Consider the following 18908-nt stretch of genomic DNA (forward strand, 5'->3'; position numbering starts at 1 on the left):
TGCAATGCATTACAGAATATGCAGAACACTAGCAACACTGGGGTACGTAGAGGAGTAAGAAGAGAAATGCAACAACACCACAAGTATACAAACAATACAGTTGTCACAAAACAATAGAGAGTGAGAGGGGACTGCAAATACATTACAATATACACAATATATGCAATACACTCGCAACCCTGGAGGACCTAGAGGAGAAGAATAGAAATGAAAACAATGCACAGATATCCAATACAATAGTCTCAATACAAAAGGGAGTGAGGGGGGAATGCAAATGCAGTACAAAATATGCAAACACTAGTAACCCGGAGGACCAGAAGAGTAAGAAGAGAAATGCAACAACACTGCAAGTATAATACAATAGTCACAAAACAATAGAGAGTGAGAGGGGAATGCAAATACAGTACAATATACGCAAGGCACTCATAGCCCTGTGGTACCTAGAGGAGAAGAAGAGAAATGCAAACAATGCACAGATATCCATTACAATATTCTCACTACAAAAGGCAATGAAGGGGGAATGCAAATGCAATACAAAATAAGCAAAACACTAGTAACTCGGGGGACCAGAGGAATAAGAAGAGAATGCACACAGTACAACAAGTATACAATAAATAGTCCCAGATAGGGGGGACCTGAAGGGGTTGGAAGAGAGGGGAGAAGGACCCAAGGAGCCTGGGGAAAGCGCACAAGGAGACGGACAAAGAGGGGAAGGATGTGCAAGGCCGGGAGAGGGGAACCTGAGTTACAGCGGGGAAAACGCACGTGGAACGGGCAGAGAGGGAAAGGGTGCGCAAGGCCAGGAGAAGCAGAGCCTGAGTTGTGTGGGGAAAGTGCATGTGGAGAAGGGCAAAGATGGGAAGGACGCGCATGGCCGGGAGAAGAGGATCATGAGTTGCGGAAGGGAAAGTGTATGTCGATATGGGCAGAGAGTATAAGGACGTGCAAGGCCAGGAGAAGCGGATCCTGAGTTGCGGGGGAAGCGCACGTGGAGATGGGCAGAGAGGGGATGGACGCGCAAGGTCGGGGAGTTGCGTGGAGTGCAGCCATGCTACTCTCCCTCCCCGCACCTTCTTACCTTACGGGTGCGGATTGACAGTGTCGTCCGCGCTCGCAATCTCTGCTGCTACCCTTTTGCCGCCAAACAACTGCGTCGCACAACACTGCAGCCTTGTCTTGCGAGGGCTTTGCCGCAGAGGGCCTGATCCTCGGTTCTTAAAGGCTCAGGAGCGTGAAAGTTGCGTTGGCGTCGGACAGCTTCTCCTGTGTCCCTGCATCATGCAACACAGCGGCCTTGTCCTGCAAGGGCTTTGCCGCAGAGGGTCCGATCCTCGTTTCTTAAAGGCTCGGGAATGTGGAAGTTGCGTTGTGTGATACGTGTCGTTGGGCAGTGTCTCCTGCATACCAGCAGTGCACAATACCACAGCCTTGTCCATCGAGGGCTTTGCCGCAGGGGGTCCGATCCTCGGTTCTTAAAAGCTTGGGAGTGTGGAAGTTGTGTTGTGTGCTACATGTCATCGGGCAGTGTCTCCTGCGTACCTGTGTCACACAGAACTGGGGCATTGTCCTGCGACGGCTAGGGCTGCGAGGACACATAACTAGTCCCTTTTATCCCAAAGCTGTACTATTTCCTGTTTCTTGTGTTGCCCTTGAGTCCTGCATGTACTGCACAGTCCACCTCAGGGCTTACACCAGGGAGGAACACCTGGTTGACCAGAGTATGCCAGGGTCACAGAAGCCACACAACTTCCCTTGCCACACAGATCAAGGGAGGGACCAGGAGAGGACATCCTTGCCTTTTGGAAATTGCAGGATAAAATCCTGTGGATTTTCGTGAAATCGCTCAAGACTGGAATTCCGCGAGTTTTGCCACTGGAACCTATTTAAGGCTCTGCCCCCTGGCACATGGTGCCAAACGTTCCAAGAAGCCCACCTGTAACATCCAGAAAGAAGTCTGCGAGAGGAAAAGGAAGTGAAGGGGGCAGAAAGAATAAGAGGATGGCAGACAAGAGCATAAGAGCATTCCTGAGGAGAAGAATGAGCCGGTAGAGATTATCTGAGAGTACGTAGTGGAGTTGCCTTCCATATCCTGGACTCCACACCTTGTTTGCTGTGCTGTTCATCCTAGGACAAAGTGGATATTCAGGTTACTTCTCACCCTGCTGTGCTTAACACCCCGAGACCTGCTAATATTAAGATTGACTTACTGAATCTGAGGACCCATCAGCAGTTTGTGTCCCGTACCTGCAAAGGAAATGATTAGAACAACAACAGAACAGAGAAATTAAGAGACAAACAAACATTTCACCTCCAGGTCAATTCAGTTTGCAGATACAGGAAAAACACATTGACCAAGGTCAGGGAGAAGGTGGGGTTATGTTTAACCACCACTAAAACGGCCAGTAGAGGAGTGACGAGAACTTCTCCTAGACTTGGTTTCTTATAGTTTTGATTCCCTCCTGGTTCTCTCCATCCACCACACAAGTACATATTGAGCGATCGGGGGGTTCTGGAGGAGAGTTGGAGGCCAAAGTAGGCTGGGAATACTAAGCTGTTCACTTTATTCCCACAGTGCATCCTAGAGGAACTATACAGGGAGCGTTTTCACTATTGTCCCACAAACTAACCAACACAACCCTCACCCCTCGTTGTATTCTCACCGCACCTTTCTCTAATATCAGGTGGATGACAGTAGGCTAGGGTGGACAGTGCATAGGCATCCACCCCTAAGTCAGAACCATGGTCCACAGCACTCTCGGAAACCAGGTACCAGGTAGGATGTTAAATTAACATCCATGCATTATTAAGGCCTAAGAAATGTAACAATAACTCTTCTTAATCTAGCGAATCGGCTGGAAGATGGATGGGCACAGGTACGCTTGCAAATACTCTTATGGCAATGAGACAGGGGGATGAAAGGCAATAAAAACACAGTGCTTAAAAGGATAAGTTCTTAGGTTGCAAAAATTGGAATAATGTGACCTACCCAGTTTCCCAGGCCCAAAATGCACTAGGGGGTAGTTATTAGGCAATACTACCATTTGCAGTGTCTTGGCGGTTCAACAACGGCAAACCAGGCCTCTCAGAGTCTCTGGACTTTGAGTCAGTTTGTGATGCAGCAATCATGGACGTCCAGTAGCAAGCAGACATCAAGGAGGGGTCATACTGAAGTGAGCTGTGGTTCGAAGCATTACTCAAGTGAAGCAGATTGTGGCGGTCCCCCGGTCGAACAGGGGACGGGATGTGCAGGTGAATAGGTTCCATGCGAGGACTCAAAGGATGCAGTTCAGAGAGAACACAAGGGTCAGTTTGGTCGTTGACTGGATCAGCGATGAAGAGGTTGGCAGTTGCGAAGGACGGTTGCAAGTGATGCAAGTGTACCTGCACTTCTTTGTTCGAGCTAAGACAACGACCCACTTCAGCTGGTGCGGTCGCAAACTAGTTAGAACAGGCATGACGACTTCTTACTACCAAAAACCCTCTGTCCAGCAAAAACAGCTTGGCTACAACTCTTCTCCACAAGACGACAAGCATCCGCTGACATGTTTTAGCCTCATTCACCATCATCAGAGATGTCTACTGTAGCTTCAGTGTCTATAAACAGCAGGCTTGGGACCCAAATCTGAGCATATCGATCCTACAAGTGTAAAATTAGCAAAACTGTAGGTTGATGGTGTATTGTGTGGCCGGGCAGTCCTCTAGCAGTCACCCAAGATATATGATATGATATGATAAGGTATTTGTAACGCGCCTATACACAAGTGTTTCAAGGCGCGACGAGGCAGGGAGGGAGGGAAACAAGGGGAAGACAGACAAACGATCCTACTAGGCCAGGTGTCATTCAGATCGCGCAAGTGCAGAGGAAGGGGAAAAGGAGAAAGTGCAGGGGGAGGAGGTGGGGGGGGAAAGTGCAGTACAAGGTAAGTAGCGTAAATAAATAATAAAAGTATAAATAAATAAAGATAAAAGTATAGTACACTTGTTTCCATCAGAAACTCCCAGCCGCAAGAACGGAGGAGTCACCCATATGGAAAAGTTACTGTTGTTTATTAGCAAACAAACAAAACAGGGATTACATCAGAAAAACAAAGTTCATTCAGAGCTCTCAGCTTCTCAGCATGTGTCTCCTGTTTTTTTTCAAGTGTGACTTCACAAATACAGGTTCCCTCCTGGAAACATATTGCACATTTGTATTGGTCAGTTTGGGCAAGAGTTATATAATGAATATATAGGTTTGTTCGGAGATTGGCTAACCATGTTCAGTGGCTCCTCCTGGGACCACTCTAAGAGCACCCATCTACAATGTTGCAGGGTCGTTGAAATACCATTGGCTCTTGCAACAAATGATATCCCCATGCTAAAGGTGAATTTGGATTGGACAGTGTATGTCCCCCCCAACGCTGGGAGCGCAGGTAGTACTCAGACTGAATGTACCTCTTCAAGGTAATGACAAATAACATGTATGTTATCTAATGTTGTTATTCTCTGATCACCCAAGCCTGTGTGAGTGCAGTCAGTTAGCGAAACATGGGCAACACTTGTATCATCTTTTCTCTGGTTCTTTGGGAACAGTCTTCTCTGACGAGTCGCGTGTGCTGAGACCACAAAATGAAGCCCTCTCATCTGTAATTATGAGGACTTTAGCCTGAATTTCTGCAGGTGGCTCACTATCTTGGTAGCTGGAATTTTCCTGCTTCCCCTTTGTCCTTGGCTGGGTGTCCTGTTTCTGCTTGCCTCAAGCTGCAACAATCATTTCAGCTTATCTGTGTTTCTCAAACTTGTCTCCTCTCTTGCTGGGTCTGATGACCTTTGACTTATATAGTGTCCCTTATGCCTTATCCATGTTAGTAGTAGTTTAACCCTATGCAAGCCAAATATATGAATTATTCTGCATCTTCCGGTTTCAGCTTTGGCAAGTGATATGAATATAGGAATATGCATGTGCGTTCGTCCTCTCCCTAAGTGGGTCATAAGCATGTGCTTCGTGACTATATGCAATAAACTAGTATGGGCCCTTGTAGCTTCGTGAATGGATGAATATGTACCTCTTGTATAAGCGTGGCTGCGTCATGATGTCCGTGAAGACATTGTTGGTTTCTGGTTCGACCTGATCGATTGAAGTCAACTCCATGTCGTCCAAATCATCAATTGGGTACGGCCTGAACGGTTGTCTAAGAGATACCTTTTTCACACCTAAATTACATCGATGATTGGTGTGATGGGTCTAAGCGCGAGGCAAATCTATCGTTTCTCTATTTTTCATGTCGAGATTCGTGCGGGGGAAATGAGGGTCAAATTTGGCCCCTCATCTACAATTACTGCAAATTTTCAAATTAATCATAACCATTGGCATTGCTATGGGCGACCCTCCAGATCATTGTTTTAGACCTCCCTGACGGCATTGCAGAAGGTAAATAACAATATGGAAATCAGACTTGGTCCCACTCCAAAAGAAGCAGTCCAACCCAAACTTCTACATCACATCCTTTTCTGTCCGAGACCACAAGCAATCTCAGGCATGTTTCAGCCTCATTGGTCATCAGCAGTGAAGCACAGCTTGGGTTACTAAGCACAGTGACACATGGAGGTGAAACAATGGTGATCTGGAAGTTTTTCCAGAGCACTTACAGTGGTAAGGATTAATCCAAATCCTTCCACCCATCAGGTTATTTATTTATTTATTTTTACATTTGCAGAAGCGCACAAAACCCATGGGCATCTAGGCGCTGGTTGTAGGCAGGGCAGAGTTCATCAAGGATGCAGGGTGGGAAAAAAGTTAGCAAAGGAGCCAGGTCTCCAAGTTTTTTCTGAAGGCGTGGTAGGATGGTTCTGAATGTAAGGAGGGAGGAAGTGCATTTCAGAGTGTGGAGGCCATGACAGGGAGGCTGGTGCCTGCAGCTTTGGTTTACTTGAACCTGGGGACGGTCAGGCTGTGGCTGTTGATGGTCTGGGTTGGTCTGGAGGAGCAGGTTTTCATAAGCCTATAGTATAGGTACAATGGAGCAGTGTCTGAGGCAGCGATGAGCAATGGTTAGAACTTTAAATGCAATCCTCTCTTTGACAGGAAGCCAGTGTTTTTTTTTTCTTGCTTCATAGACATGGTCATGTTTACCTAGGTTGAGGGCTGAATGGAGCGCGTTGTTTTTAATGGTTTGGAGTTTGTTGAGGTTCTTTTTGAAGTTTCAGCAGAAGAACTAATTGCAGTAATCGAATTTTGACCCTATAATGGCTTGTGCAATGGTGAGGCGGTTATCCAAATAGGGGAAGGGCTTGCTCGCAATGATGACTTTGGCGTCATGGGGAGCGCAAGTGGCGATGGCGCTGACCTGGCGCAACATACCCAGTGTTTTTACAGAGGGGGATACGGGGATGATATGGCCATTAATGGAGAATGATTGATAGGCTGAGTGCAGTTTTGCAAGGCAAGAGGTGTTTCCTACTAGAAGGATTTCTGTCTTGTCGTCGTTAAGGCAGAGGAGGTGGGAAGCCATGCTTGCCTGAATGATTTCATAGACTGTATTCAGATTCGTACTGTCCTGGAGGTAGTTCCCAGAGAGAGGGAAGAGAATCTGGGTGTCATCTGCATTGTTGGTGTATGAGATGCCTAGGGAGTCCAGATGGTCAAAGAGGGTCTTTGTGTAGAAGTTATAGGGGGTAGGGGAGAGACAGGATCCTGGGTGTACTCTACAGGAGATCAGGGTAGGAGTGGCAGAGGCTTCACGCGAGAAGACCCTAGAGGTACGGTCCGCCAGGAACAAAGCGACCCAACAAGTGGCTCCAGGGGAGAAGTGGCGAGATGATGCCAGAGGGCAGAGAGGTCGACAAGTTGAAGGGAGACGATGGGTCGAGGAGCAAAACGAGGGCCTGGTAACCCGAGTCTCTGCTGTCATCTAGCTGATTTGCTGCCATATACGGGGCGGAAGCCGGATTGTAGGAGGCTGAGGATGTGGTATTCATCTAGATATTGTTGACATTGTACGCAGGCAACTCGTTATTGTTTTTGAGTAGGAACCGGACAGTGGCGACGGGAGGGGTCATGAGAAGGTTTTTTGAGAAGTGGTGTGATCCAGGCTTCCTAAGGGACAGCAGAGGCAGGGCAGGAAGAGAAGGAGGTATTGATGATGGTGGTGATGAGAGGCAGTACGTTGCCTGCACAGTCCTTAACGAGTGGTTCTGGACAGATGTCGCCTTTGCAGCAAGAGGGTTGGAGTCTGCGCAGAATGTGAGTGACTTCATTTTACATTGTGGAGTGGAATTCAAAGGGTGGGCTGCGGAGTGGATCGTTGGATGCATTTGCATTTGAGGGTTGGGGGTGGCGCTGATGCTAGATTGTTTAGATTTTATTTTATTTTGAGAAGTGAGATTTTGCCTGTGAGGGTATATTGTATTGCTCCACACAAGCGTTGTTCCTGACAATGGTGTCAGGAGGGACTGCAGGTGTTTCTAATACCCATAAAATGGTGAAGAGCTCACAGGAATTCGAGCTGGAAGCAGCAATTCATGTGTTGTAGATGATAGCTTGGGCCGTCTGAATGGCTAGCTTGTATTCTCTGACAATGGAAGAGAAAAAGGTTTTGTTCGAATTGGAAGAGGACTTGCACCATTCAGCTTCGATAACTTGCTTTTTTGTGTGCATCGCTTGAAGGGAAGGGATGTACCAGGAGTTGGGTTGTCTGGGCAATTTGGCCTTATGTTCCTTGAGGGGTGCAAGGGCGTTGACGGTGGTTTATAATAGAGTTGCAGTTATCCACTAAAGCATTGATATTGGAGTTGTGGGGGCTGGAAGGACGAGTAAGGTGTTGAGTAGTAGTCGCAGTCGCTCACTCGTTACGTTGTGGGTACAGCATAAGGTGGTGGTGGGGAGGGGACTGGGTGATCTGTGTCAGGGAGTTGGTAGGGATGGAAAAGGTGATGTTGTGGTGATCCGTCCATGAGCAGGGCGTATTCGAGAGAGCTGTGGTGTTGCAATTGTGATCAAGGAGCCAGTTAAGTGTGCGTCCTTGGTTGTGCGTGGTGTGAGGCAGGCATGGTATCACAAGTAAGCACACAGACACAAGGATACAAGTTTCAACACCTTTATTAAGTTTGACTGGGGTTGGAGACTTCCTACCTGGCCATAATTATATAATGGGAGTAGTCTCGACCATCAAAGTAAATAAAGTAGTTCATGTCAGTCAGTCAATCAAAGGAAAAAGTCTGTGTCAGAAACCTATACTTGCCCTTATGTTTCACAATAACTAAGTGTTGGGAAAATGTATGAAAATAACAGTGTATCAAAAGAATGCCACAATGGCTATGAAAGTGGCTCACCACTCCCTTTCCCAAGTTCAGTTCAATGGGGTTCTTACAAAGTTCCTTCAAGGTGGGTAGTATGCACAGTTTAAAGATTTCCCATAAATCTGTTAGGCTTCGCTCGCCTATTTCAATGTCAGTTCAATATGCATCACAGTTCTCTTCAATTGATTCTTTCGGGCTTCCCTCACCTGGTTTCACACTTGTCAAACAAACAGATATTCACAAAGTTCCTTCTCAGTTATTTTCACAGGTGGCCCTTCCCTGTCTTCAAACACTTAAACATTGCTAAAACACTTTCCAACTAACAGCTTCGCTTCATAGATCTCGGGGAGAACTCTCTTCCCCAAACTTTGTACTTCTCTTTCACAATGTCCACCTGTCATAGAACTTTGCATCCGCATAGTATTATCACCCCCATGCGTGACCACTCTGACAGCAGTGTCCTTATTATTATCACCTTGCCAGAGACCTTCGCAACTACACAGTATTCGCACCACACTGACAATAGGGTTGGTTTGTTAATGCCTGTGCCTCTTGTACTCTGTTCCTAGTTTCAGAACACTATCCATTCACTTTCATATTAGCCTTTCGGGATCTCTGCACGCTCTTTTTCCCACATTGCCCTTCCCTTCAATGGCTTTCAACACATTTCGCTTTCATTATTCACTGTTCTAATATCTTTCAAGAAGAGTTTAACAACGTGCCTTCTCAGACAGCACTGCTCCGTTTATTTGTTCCTCACCGGCTCCCTCGTTGGCCAAAAACATTAAAACTTTCAGTTCAATTTCTTTATCCTTTAATGCGTAGGCTTGCGTGTAACACTGTAGCCTTCTACAATCACGCGTATCACAAACCGGGCTCCCCCTTTCTTGGAACTCACTGGCTGTGATTGCTTTCCCACGTCCGTTGCTTTCCGCTCATCAAGGCCAGGGTCTTGCCCACCTGCCCCTCAGCCACTCCCGGGCAGCCTCGCGGCCAGAGAAGCAAACAGGCAGTTTGCTGGCACATGGAGGAAAGGGACTAGCCAGCCCCACAGGCTCCCTTCTCTGAACTATCCTGGCTCCTTGGAGACACGGCTCCGTCTCCATGCTTTCTCCTGCCTCAACTTTCAGCCTGTAAACGTCCCGTTCTCCTTGGCCTGGTTCTCGGCAGCTGCTCCTCCTTCTCGCCATCCAGCTTGTCTTCCTTCTTGTACCCTGCCTCGCTCTCTGCGTCTTTCTGTGCTCCACCTTTTATAGCTTGGAAGAATGTCAATGAGTTTTAGGTGTTTGTGATTGTGACCGAGTGCCTGACCCTGCCTGACCTTATTAGTGGGACAAAGACAGTACATGTTACTAGTGGTAATCTTCCTAGTCTCAGTCTTCCTCGTATCAGCATTTGGGCTGATAAGGAAAGGAGGCTCCATATGGGAGTTGTAGTATCCCATAAAGGTAGAGGGGATAAGGGGTAAATAACAGTCAGGAAATAGGGGATACCAAGTCTCACCTTTGGGTGTCTCCTCCCTACTCCCTAAGGACCCCCTACCCAGGAGATACTGCCTCTCTTGTCCACCCCCAGGATCGGGTACCAGTAGTGATGGCCCTTCCCATGTCACCCGAATAAGGGATCCCTGGGGACTGATTCATGAAACAATCTCAGGTTTTTCACAGTGTCATGACTCTGCTGGCCTTGCAACATGGTGCGTAGCTGCCATAGAGAGCCCGCTGGCAGCTCCTTGATCTGCTCTCCCCAGGCCTGTTACAGCGTGGTGTCACTCTTTGGCGTCCCCCTATGGGAGCCGCCATGTTGGATGAGGTGCGCATGCATGGTAGACCCGAGACCAGGTTTTGCGCATGCTCAATCTGCTTGTTTAGGGGGGATTGCTATGGTGACCGTTTTGAGGGATAGCCTGCATATATTGCGAGGCGATGCCACACTCTGTGCATCTCAATGTCTTCCTGTGCGAGAAAGGCGCTCCTTGTTCTGTTCCTGTTCTGCTCTTGCTCTAATTGCTCTTCCTTGCTGCCTTGTTCTTGTCATTAGACAGAATTCTACTTGCGCCCTGCGCTTCTGCCCTCCAGTATTCTCCTTATCTTGTGTAACCTTCTATATCTGTTCCTTTGATTGCTTGCTGTTCTGGACATCCACGCCAGAGACACCCTGTTGTTCGTGCCACACATTAACCTGTGGCTGTTCCTTTTCTTTCTGTGGTGCTCAAAGAGGGTTACCGGCTGTGTTACGCTCTGCAGACTGCGAGCCGGGGGCTCTTTCTCTAACCATATCATGCTGTGACATAGACGGGACACTGTGGAACCTGGACCCTAAATGAATGAAGAGTTCAGGTGTGATGGATTCCTGGGGGACACTGCTCGACAGATTAAGACACCTTTCCCGGTCCGTCAAACCAGACATGGAGGTGCTACAGGAGGTACAGACAGAATAACAGGCAATTCGGGTGGAGGTGGGTGCCCTGTGGGCTGAGAACGCCCATTTAAGGGACGCCTTATCTGGTGCCACAACGGTGGCCTTTTCTGAGTCAGTGGTTGGTCAGTCGAGAGCCATGAAATATGATGTAGACCCTAGGAAGTTCACCAAGTTCATGCTCCTTCCCACCCACTTTGTGTCTGATAAAGCCAAGATCGGCTACACTGTTAGCCATCTTACTGGCAATGCTCTTGCATAGGCAGTACCTCTCGCCTCTTGACATAGCCCATTACTTAACGACTGCGCTGGCTTAGAAAAAGCTTTTCTGGAGGTATTCAAAACGGCTAATCAGGCGGCTTCCACCCAGAACCAGTTATTGGAACTGAGACAAGGAACCCAACTGGCTCATGATTCCTTGGGGCTGGAAATCATGCAACTCATGTTATTCCCTAAAGGGTTACTGGACGAATATATATGGGTGAATTGGTTCATACCCCTGAAGAAATGACCTTGGAAGGGCTTCTTGATCAGGTAATCTGGATTGATCACCTCTTAGCAGAGCGACAAGCTAAACGCAGGCGAACCGAACGGACAATGATCCGGGTATCTATTCCTACTGTTGGTCCAAGTCCTACAGCTGCATCAGGGGAAACAACTGAACCAATGCAGATAGGCACATTGAGGGTTCCATTGACCGAAGCCAAACGTCAGCGCCAAGAGTCAACCGTCTGTGCTTCTATTATGGTGCTTCCGGGAACTTTTTGGGTACATGTCCAGTGCATCCTTCCCGGTCGAAGGAAAAGTAGCAGGCCCGCCATCTGGTAGGGAGCAGTCGGTCGGCGTCATCTTACCTCAATTTCAATCTCCCAAGGAACCAGGGGCTCTTATGCCACCAACCCCGTTGTTCTTAATCAAAGGCCTGTTGGCCGGAAGAGTCCAGTACCATACCCGCTTTAGTGGATTGTGGTGCATCTGGCAATTACATAGACAGCATGTTTGTTCAGAGGCACCAGATCCACACACAGATCAAGGAACACAGTACTGAGTTCCAAGTGAGCGACTGTACATCTATGTACATATCGAGCTAAACACTGCAGCCCTGGGTTTGCGCTGGAACAACACGAGTGCCTCTGTTTTGATTTAATCAAATCACTGGTATATAACTTGGTTTTGGGAAAAACCCTGGCTCATGACCGATAATCCTTTGATCAATTGTAGAACCCAGGTCGTGAACCTCTCATCCGACTACGGCACCACGCACTGTTGTTTACCACCTTGTTGTTCCCCAGAAGCCATCCCAGGCCTTCGTAAGGAAGAGAGTTCTACTGTCCAACGCATGTCTTGCCTAGCCTTGCCTTCGGAATATCAGCAGTACCATGAGTTTTTCTAGGAGCCTGATCGCTCTTAATTACTGTGGAACCAGAGTTTTGACTGTGAGATCAAGCTGATACCAGATGCGGTGGTGTCCAACAGTCGGATAAACTCCCTTACGGGGGTCGAAAGGACGGAACTCAAGAGGTACCTCAAGGAGTGTTTGGAACAAATCTACATCACTCCCTCTAAATCCCCACTGGGATCTCCTCTGTTTTTTGTACCCAAGAAGGTGGGGACCCTCGGCCCCTGTATGGATTATTGCTCACTAAACAACATCACCCCGAAGGATCGGTATCCACTTCCCCTGATTTCTGACATACTAGACTCTCTGCTTGACGCACATCTCTTTGCCAAACTCAACATGTGGGGAGCTTATCACTTGCTCCGTATTCGCCCATGCCACGAGTGGAAGACTGCTTTCAAAACACTGTTTGGGCACTTCGAATACAAGGTGATGCTTTTTGGACTGTGCAACGCCCCCACAGCCTTCCAGAGATTCATGGACCTTATCTTCTCGGATCTGGTTGGCTGTTTGGTATGAGTGTATTTGGACGATATCCTTGTTTTTTCCCCATATCTGGAATCACATGTTCAACACATCAGTGAAGTACTGAAACATTGACATGAACATCACCTGTACGTTAAGTTTCAGAAGTGCCAATTTCCTGTATCTGGTATGGAATTCCTAGAGTACATTATCAGTCCCGAAGGGGTGTACATGGATCCTAAAAAGGTCAAGGCCATAATGGACTGGATCATACGACATGGCCTCAGGCCCTTGCAGAGGTTTAATGGGGATTGCAAACTCCTATCGGGGTTTCATTGAAAACTTTTCCGAGCTTACCCGAGAATTGACCTGTCTGACTTCCACCAAATGCAAGTTCCAATGGACTAAGGGAGCAGCCGGGGTATTCTGTGCCTGAAAGACGCCATCACGTCTGCGCTGGTTTTACGCCATCCTAATAACACTCAGCCCTACATCGTGGTGACCGATGCGTCTGACCAAGCACTTGGAGCAGTCCTGCTGCAATCAGATCCTAACACCTCTGCTGAGATGCCTGTGGCTTACTATTCCGGTAAGTTGACCACCTCTGAACGCAACTACTCTATAATAGAGAAAGAACTCTTGGCTATAAAGCCTGCCTTTGAGGAATGGCGTCAACATCTCCTGGTGAGACCCTATGCAGTAGAGGTCCGGACTGATTACTGAAACCTGCAATATCTACAAACACTACAGTGTAGGAACAGACGGCCAGCGCGTTGGGCCTTTTTCTTCTTGCAGTGCGACTTCTTTGTTACGTGCATACCAGTGTCCCAGAACAAGAAAGCAGATGCCTTTTCTTGCTCATTACAACGCGACGAGGCCCTGGAGCCTTCTGGGTATGTTTTGTCTCCTGTGAAGCACTTTCTGACCGCATTTACAGCCACTGTTGGAACAAGTCAAGACTGCCATTACCATCGATCCTCGTGTCGCTACCCTTCTGCAATCCCAGGACAATGTCATAAGGGATGGATTGTTCTTCCGTCTGGGGTTTCTCCCGCATGAAGATCATCAATGGTAGGTCCTAAACAGATGCACGACTGGCAGGACACTCTGGGTTGCGGCCCACCCGTGAACTTATCCGGCGTCAATTCTGGTGGCCCTCTTTGTGCTCTGTCAAGGAGTATGTGCGATCATGTTCCATTTGTGCCCAGTCCAAGCCCATACATACCTGCATGTTGGACTTTTGTAGCCTCTGGAAGTACCTCCCTGTCCTTGGCATACCATATTGGCTGACTTCATTGTGGATTTCCCTTTGGCTGATGGGTGTACGTGTATCATGGTCATAGTAGATTGTTTCTCCAAGATGGCTCATTTGATCCCGCTGTCAGGCCTACCCACCTCTATAACTACGGCTAACTCCTTCTTTCAGCATGTGTTCCATTTTCATGGACCTTCCGTGGAAGATCATCACTGATCGCGGCTCCCAGTTCACGTCTCGTTTCTTCACTTCCTTGTGCAAGCTTATAGGCATTATTGCTGCCTTCAGTTCTGGATACCATCCCCAGACTAATGGGCAAACAGAACAGACGAACCAAACCTTAGAACAGTACTTATGTTGCTACATTAGTGGTATGCTAACCGACTGGAAGGACTACTTTGTTACAGTGGAAGTCACCTAAAACAACTCGGTACATACTGCCACAGGAATTAGTCCATTCTACTGTTGCATGGGTTATCATCTGGTGGTTCTTCCTGTTTCCTCGATAAATCTTGGTCCACTACAGTACAGTCTAGCAATGATCTGGTGCTATGTCTGCAAGAAATCCATCGTAACGCGATTGACCATTTCCGATCTTCCAAACAGTCTATGAAGGACTCTGCAGACATCCGCCGATCCCAGGAACCGGCTTACCAGCCAGGGGATAGAGTTTGGCTCGCCACAAAACAAAACATCTTCTCTTGCGCAATGTTCCCTGGAAATCGGCTTCTCGTTATGCTGGACCCTTCCACATCACCCATCGGATATCTGCAGTCGCGTTTTGCCTTACTTTGCCTGCCTCCTGGAAACTGCATCCTGTTTTCCATGTTTTTTGCTCAAGCCCTATCGACCTGATCGGTTTGGGTGCACACTTCCTCATCCTGGCCCTGTGGTGCAGTCTGATGCTCCGGAAAATAAGATGGCTGACATCTGTGATTCACATATATGTCATGGACGACTTTCCCCGGTTGGTTTATCGTTTTCATTTGCGATTTCCCTTGAAGCCACCTTGGTGCCTCGTCTAGCCTTTGGGGGGTGGGCAGCATGTCACGATGCCGCTGGACTTGCAACATCGTGCTTGCCTACCATGGAGAGCCTGCTGGCAGCTCCATGATCTGCTCTCCCCAGGCCTGTTACAGCGTGGTGTCAATCCCCGGTGTCCCCCTATGAGCGCCGCCATGTTGGATGAGGTGCGATTGAGCGATAGATCTGACTTTTTACGGGGGATTGCCATGGTGACCGTTTTGAGGGATAGCCCCTCCTTGCCGCATATATTGCGACACAACTCCACTCTCTGCGTCGTTATCTCTTCCTGTGCGAGAGAGACGCTCCTTGTCCTTTTTCTGTTCCAGTTCTGCTCTTGCTCTAATTGCTCTTCCTTGCTGCCTTGTTCTTGTCATTAGAGGTCTGCCTTCCTCTGAATTCTGCTTGTACCCTGCACTTCTGCCCTCCAGTATTCTCCTTTCCTTGTGGAAACTTCTACATCTGTTCCTTTGATTGCTTGCTGTTCTAGACATCCACGCCAGCGCTCTCTGCTGTTAAAGCCACACATTAACCCGTGTTTGTTCCTTTTGTTTCTGTGGTGCTGGAAGAGGGTTCCCGGTTCCAGGCTGTGTAACACTCTGCAGACTGTGGGTCAGGGGCACTTTCCCTAACCATACCAAACTGTGACATAGACGGGGCAACGACCCTAAAAGAATGAAGGAGGTAGTCGGCCCTGATGGGTGGTAGATGACAATGAGGGTGATGGTGGTGGTAATGGATTGTGATATTGTGATGGAAAGAACTTCACAAATAGTAGTGGGGTCCATGGTGTTCATACCGATGGAGATGGAAGCTTTGTGGATGAGGGCGATGCCGCCTCCTTTGTTTGTGTATCTGTTGCTACAGAGAATGCCATAATGAGGTGGAATGGTGATGGAGAGTGCTGGACGTGCCGTACTATGGAGCCAGGATTCAGTGATGTAATGATGTCAAAGTTATTAGTGGAGATAAGGTCAAAGATGTCCGGGCATGTGCGATGACGGAGCTGGCTTTGATAAGGGTGCAGTGCAAGTGTGGGGCATGCAGTGGCGTGGGGAGGTGTATGCGCAACAAGAGTGTCATAGGATCTGAGGAGATCCAGTGGTTTTTGGGTGAGAGGATCAGTAGTGTCGCTAAGTATGGGGCAGGAGGTAAGAGTGTGTGTGCAAAGATGAATGTTGCGGGTATTGGTGAATGCAGGCAGGGCCGATGGTGACCTGGGTACGTGTGTGCATGTGGAGAGCTGACTGGTTCTGTTGGGACATGTGCATGGGTATGTGGCAGTGCTGAAAATGGGAGTATAGTGAGAATTATTAAGGTGGTTGGCCAGTTCAAGGGGTGGTGAGGTGTCTGGTGAGGGCAGGTGAGAGGAGGTAGGGACCTGGATGGCCTAATGTTGAGGAAGAGATTTATGGGAGAGAATTTGCTGTGAGAAAGCAGGCCCAAGAGCTGGGGCAGCTGCACTGGGCTTGCTGGTAGGTGGCACGGAATGGGGGTGGCGTAGTAATGGAGACTAACAGCACAGTGCATGCGAAGAGGGCTCCGGTATGCATGTGCTTAACTTGGGAATGGATTGCGGACCGGTTCAGACCATTCAGGCCAGACAGACAGAGACAGGCGATGGCCTTAGGAACAGGCCTTAGGATAACTTCCTGGATGAACTGGAAGGTGGCCAATCAAAGCGCTTCAATCACGGGCCAACCAGCGAGTCGGGAAGACTGCTAGAAGAGGCTGGGATGGCATCGGCCATCTTTGCAGCGAACGGGTGCACCGGGGCCGGCATTATGGTAGCGTCCTTATGCAGGCAGTGTAATGTGTTGTTGCAGCTCCGATCCTCCGTTGTGCCGGTGAGGACTTCTGGAGCCTGTGTAGAGACAGATGATGGCCTTAGAAGCAGGCCTTGGTTTGAGGTTGGATTCACCTACCGGCTTGTCAGTATTCCTGGATGAACTGGGAGGTTGCCAATCAAAGCGCTTCAACGCGTGCCAACCAGCGAGTTGGGGAGGCTGCTGGTGGAGGCTCGAATGGCACCTGCCATCTTTTCATGGAGCAGGTGATCCGGTGCTAGCATTATGGCTGTACGTGATGGAGGGTCCCTTGATTACTGCTCCATAGGATGCCAATGTTCACCTCAGTGATGAGGCCCAGTAAGGCCAAAACATGTCTTTGGTTGCTTTTATTTCTGTGCCGAGGGGGGACATAGCCTACTATTTTGGGTTGGATGTGTCTCGTTGGTGGCAGTACCAGACCAATTTGCATATTGCTTGTGCAGATGTAATAAAAAACAGTGTAGTGGAAGGTTGCCCAGAACATTTTTAGTGGTTAGAATTAGTTCAAATCCTACCCATCACATGGTTTTGGTTGCATCATTTTCTTGGTTATAGTTTGTCTCCCAAATAGGCGTACAATGTAATTCGAGTTATGTAAACCCACACACACTCTCCGAATGAGCTCACTATCATCGGGTGAACTGTCTAGTCACCAAGAATACGGCACTAAAAAAGGGTCAGCCATAAGGTGGTATATTTATAAATCAAACTTTGATGGGTAGATTGTTAAAACCTGGCGGATTTCCACGCCGGTAAATACGTGTAGCTTGACAGATTCGATGGGACACAGGAAGCAGTGGTCCCCGCAGTAATCAAGGAGACTTTTTGTCGCTGTTTTGTTTTTGGCACGTGACCCTCAGTTTATTGGCTGTATTTAAAATGCTGCCAGTGTTTACCTCCATCCAATTAGGGGCGTGTTGGAATGAGCACATGCAATCATTCCTGCCATATTTCGAGGTCACAGTTTACTTCCAATGTTGGCTGTGGTCTTTTTTTTGTTTTAAAGTGGCTTTCCTGAAAATAACAGTAGCAATGGATAACAACATTTAAAAATAATAGATGGGGATTTCCAGAATTACGCAAATGTTTCATTATGAGGTGAATTTACAGTAATGTCACATTGGGTAAAGTTATTTACAAAGCGCTGTATTTCCTTCTTTCTTATAAACCTATAATGAGGGTGATAATGGCTGCTTTCTTCGGTGTGGTGTATTCCAGTGGTCCCATGGTATGACACTGTCAGGCGTGACTGTGATTAGGCCCTGGAAGATGTGCTATTTATTCTGACGTATAGCTGGTTTTAGATTTCATTGCATAAACTATCTGCCATTGCGTCTATGTAATTTGTTGGGTGGACTTTAAAAAAAAAGAAACAACAACAATGTAAGATCATCAGCTATGTGGCGTTTGGAAGGAATTGGGTTTTTGGGTTTTTACGTCTTGGAGCAAATGCTAAAAACACCACCATATATGATTTGTTTTTCACAGCACCTGACAAATGACAAAGAGACAAACAAATATGATGGCTGGCCTGAAGTTTTGGAAATGGAGGGTTGCATACCAAGGAAGCTGGCCTAATCTCATGCGAATTATCGGTGGTTTGTTGCTTACGAGGGAGAAGAGATGCAGTGTGTCTCACAACAACTCGTTTTGAAAATGGCGGGTGCAGCTGTTTCCAATGGAAAGTAGTTTTACACAGAAGTCATCATAGTTTACGATGAAATTCCATAAAGCTGGTGGTGTGAATATATATTTTTATTTATTAAAAGAAAAATCAGACGTGTACCATCTATGCTGTGTTTGTTTGTTTATTATTTCCGTTTCAGATTCCAGACATGGTTTTTAATTATTTCATTTTATGAGAAATTCTACATGAAATCTGCCAGCATTCATCTCCTAACAGATTGCTTGTCATAACAGATTGCTAACAAGAATATACACAAAGAGAAACCCTGTAAAGTAGACACTAATCCTCCACAGAATAGTTCTCTAATAATGCAATTTGCAAGTACAGTCCCAGAGTGAACAATAACCACAGGGCAGCACAAGAGGCAGGGGAACCAGCTAGAGCAGCACACAGCCGCAGTGCGTTGCCCCAAAGGGATGGGCACCTGGTACAGGATAGTATAAAGAACAAGACATAGACAGGTAGGGATAGCAAGGCTTAAAACAAGCCTCAACTCTGGTGAGTAGCACACCAAGGAATGTTGGGGGCAGGGGACAATGGGCATACAGCTCATTA

General features: G+C 47.6%; 1 protein-coding gene across 1 annotated transcript in view; it reads left to right on the forward strand.

Annotated features, from left to right (window-relative positions):
• The window catches only part of FAM3D (FAM3 metabolism regulating signaling molecule D), a 550272-nt gene extending 531816 nt beyond the window's left edge, over positions 1-18456 (forward strand). The window contains exon 11 of the mRNA XM_069643754.1: positions 18155-18456. Within this exon, the coding sequence (XP_069499855.1) occupies positions 18155-18244 (90 nt within the window). The 3' untranslated portion in view covers positions 18245-18456. The remainder of the gene's footprint in view (positions 1-18154) is intronic.
• Positions 18457-18908: the final 452 nt, after the last annotated feature.

This window comes from Ambystoma mexicanum, chromosome 2p, assembly GCF_040938575.1.
Source record: "Ambystoma mexicanum isolate Mex_15411 chromosome 2p, UKY_AmexF1_1, whole genome shotgun sequence".
Taxonomy (NCBI): domain Eukaryota; kingdom Metazoa; phylum Chordata; class Amphibia; order Caudata; family Ambystomatidae; genus Ambystoma; species Ambystoma mexicanum.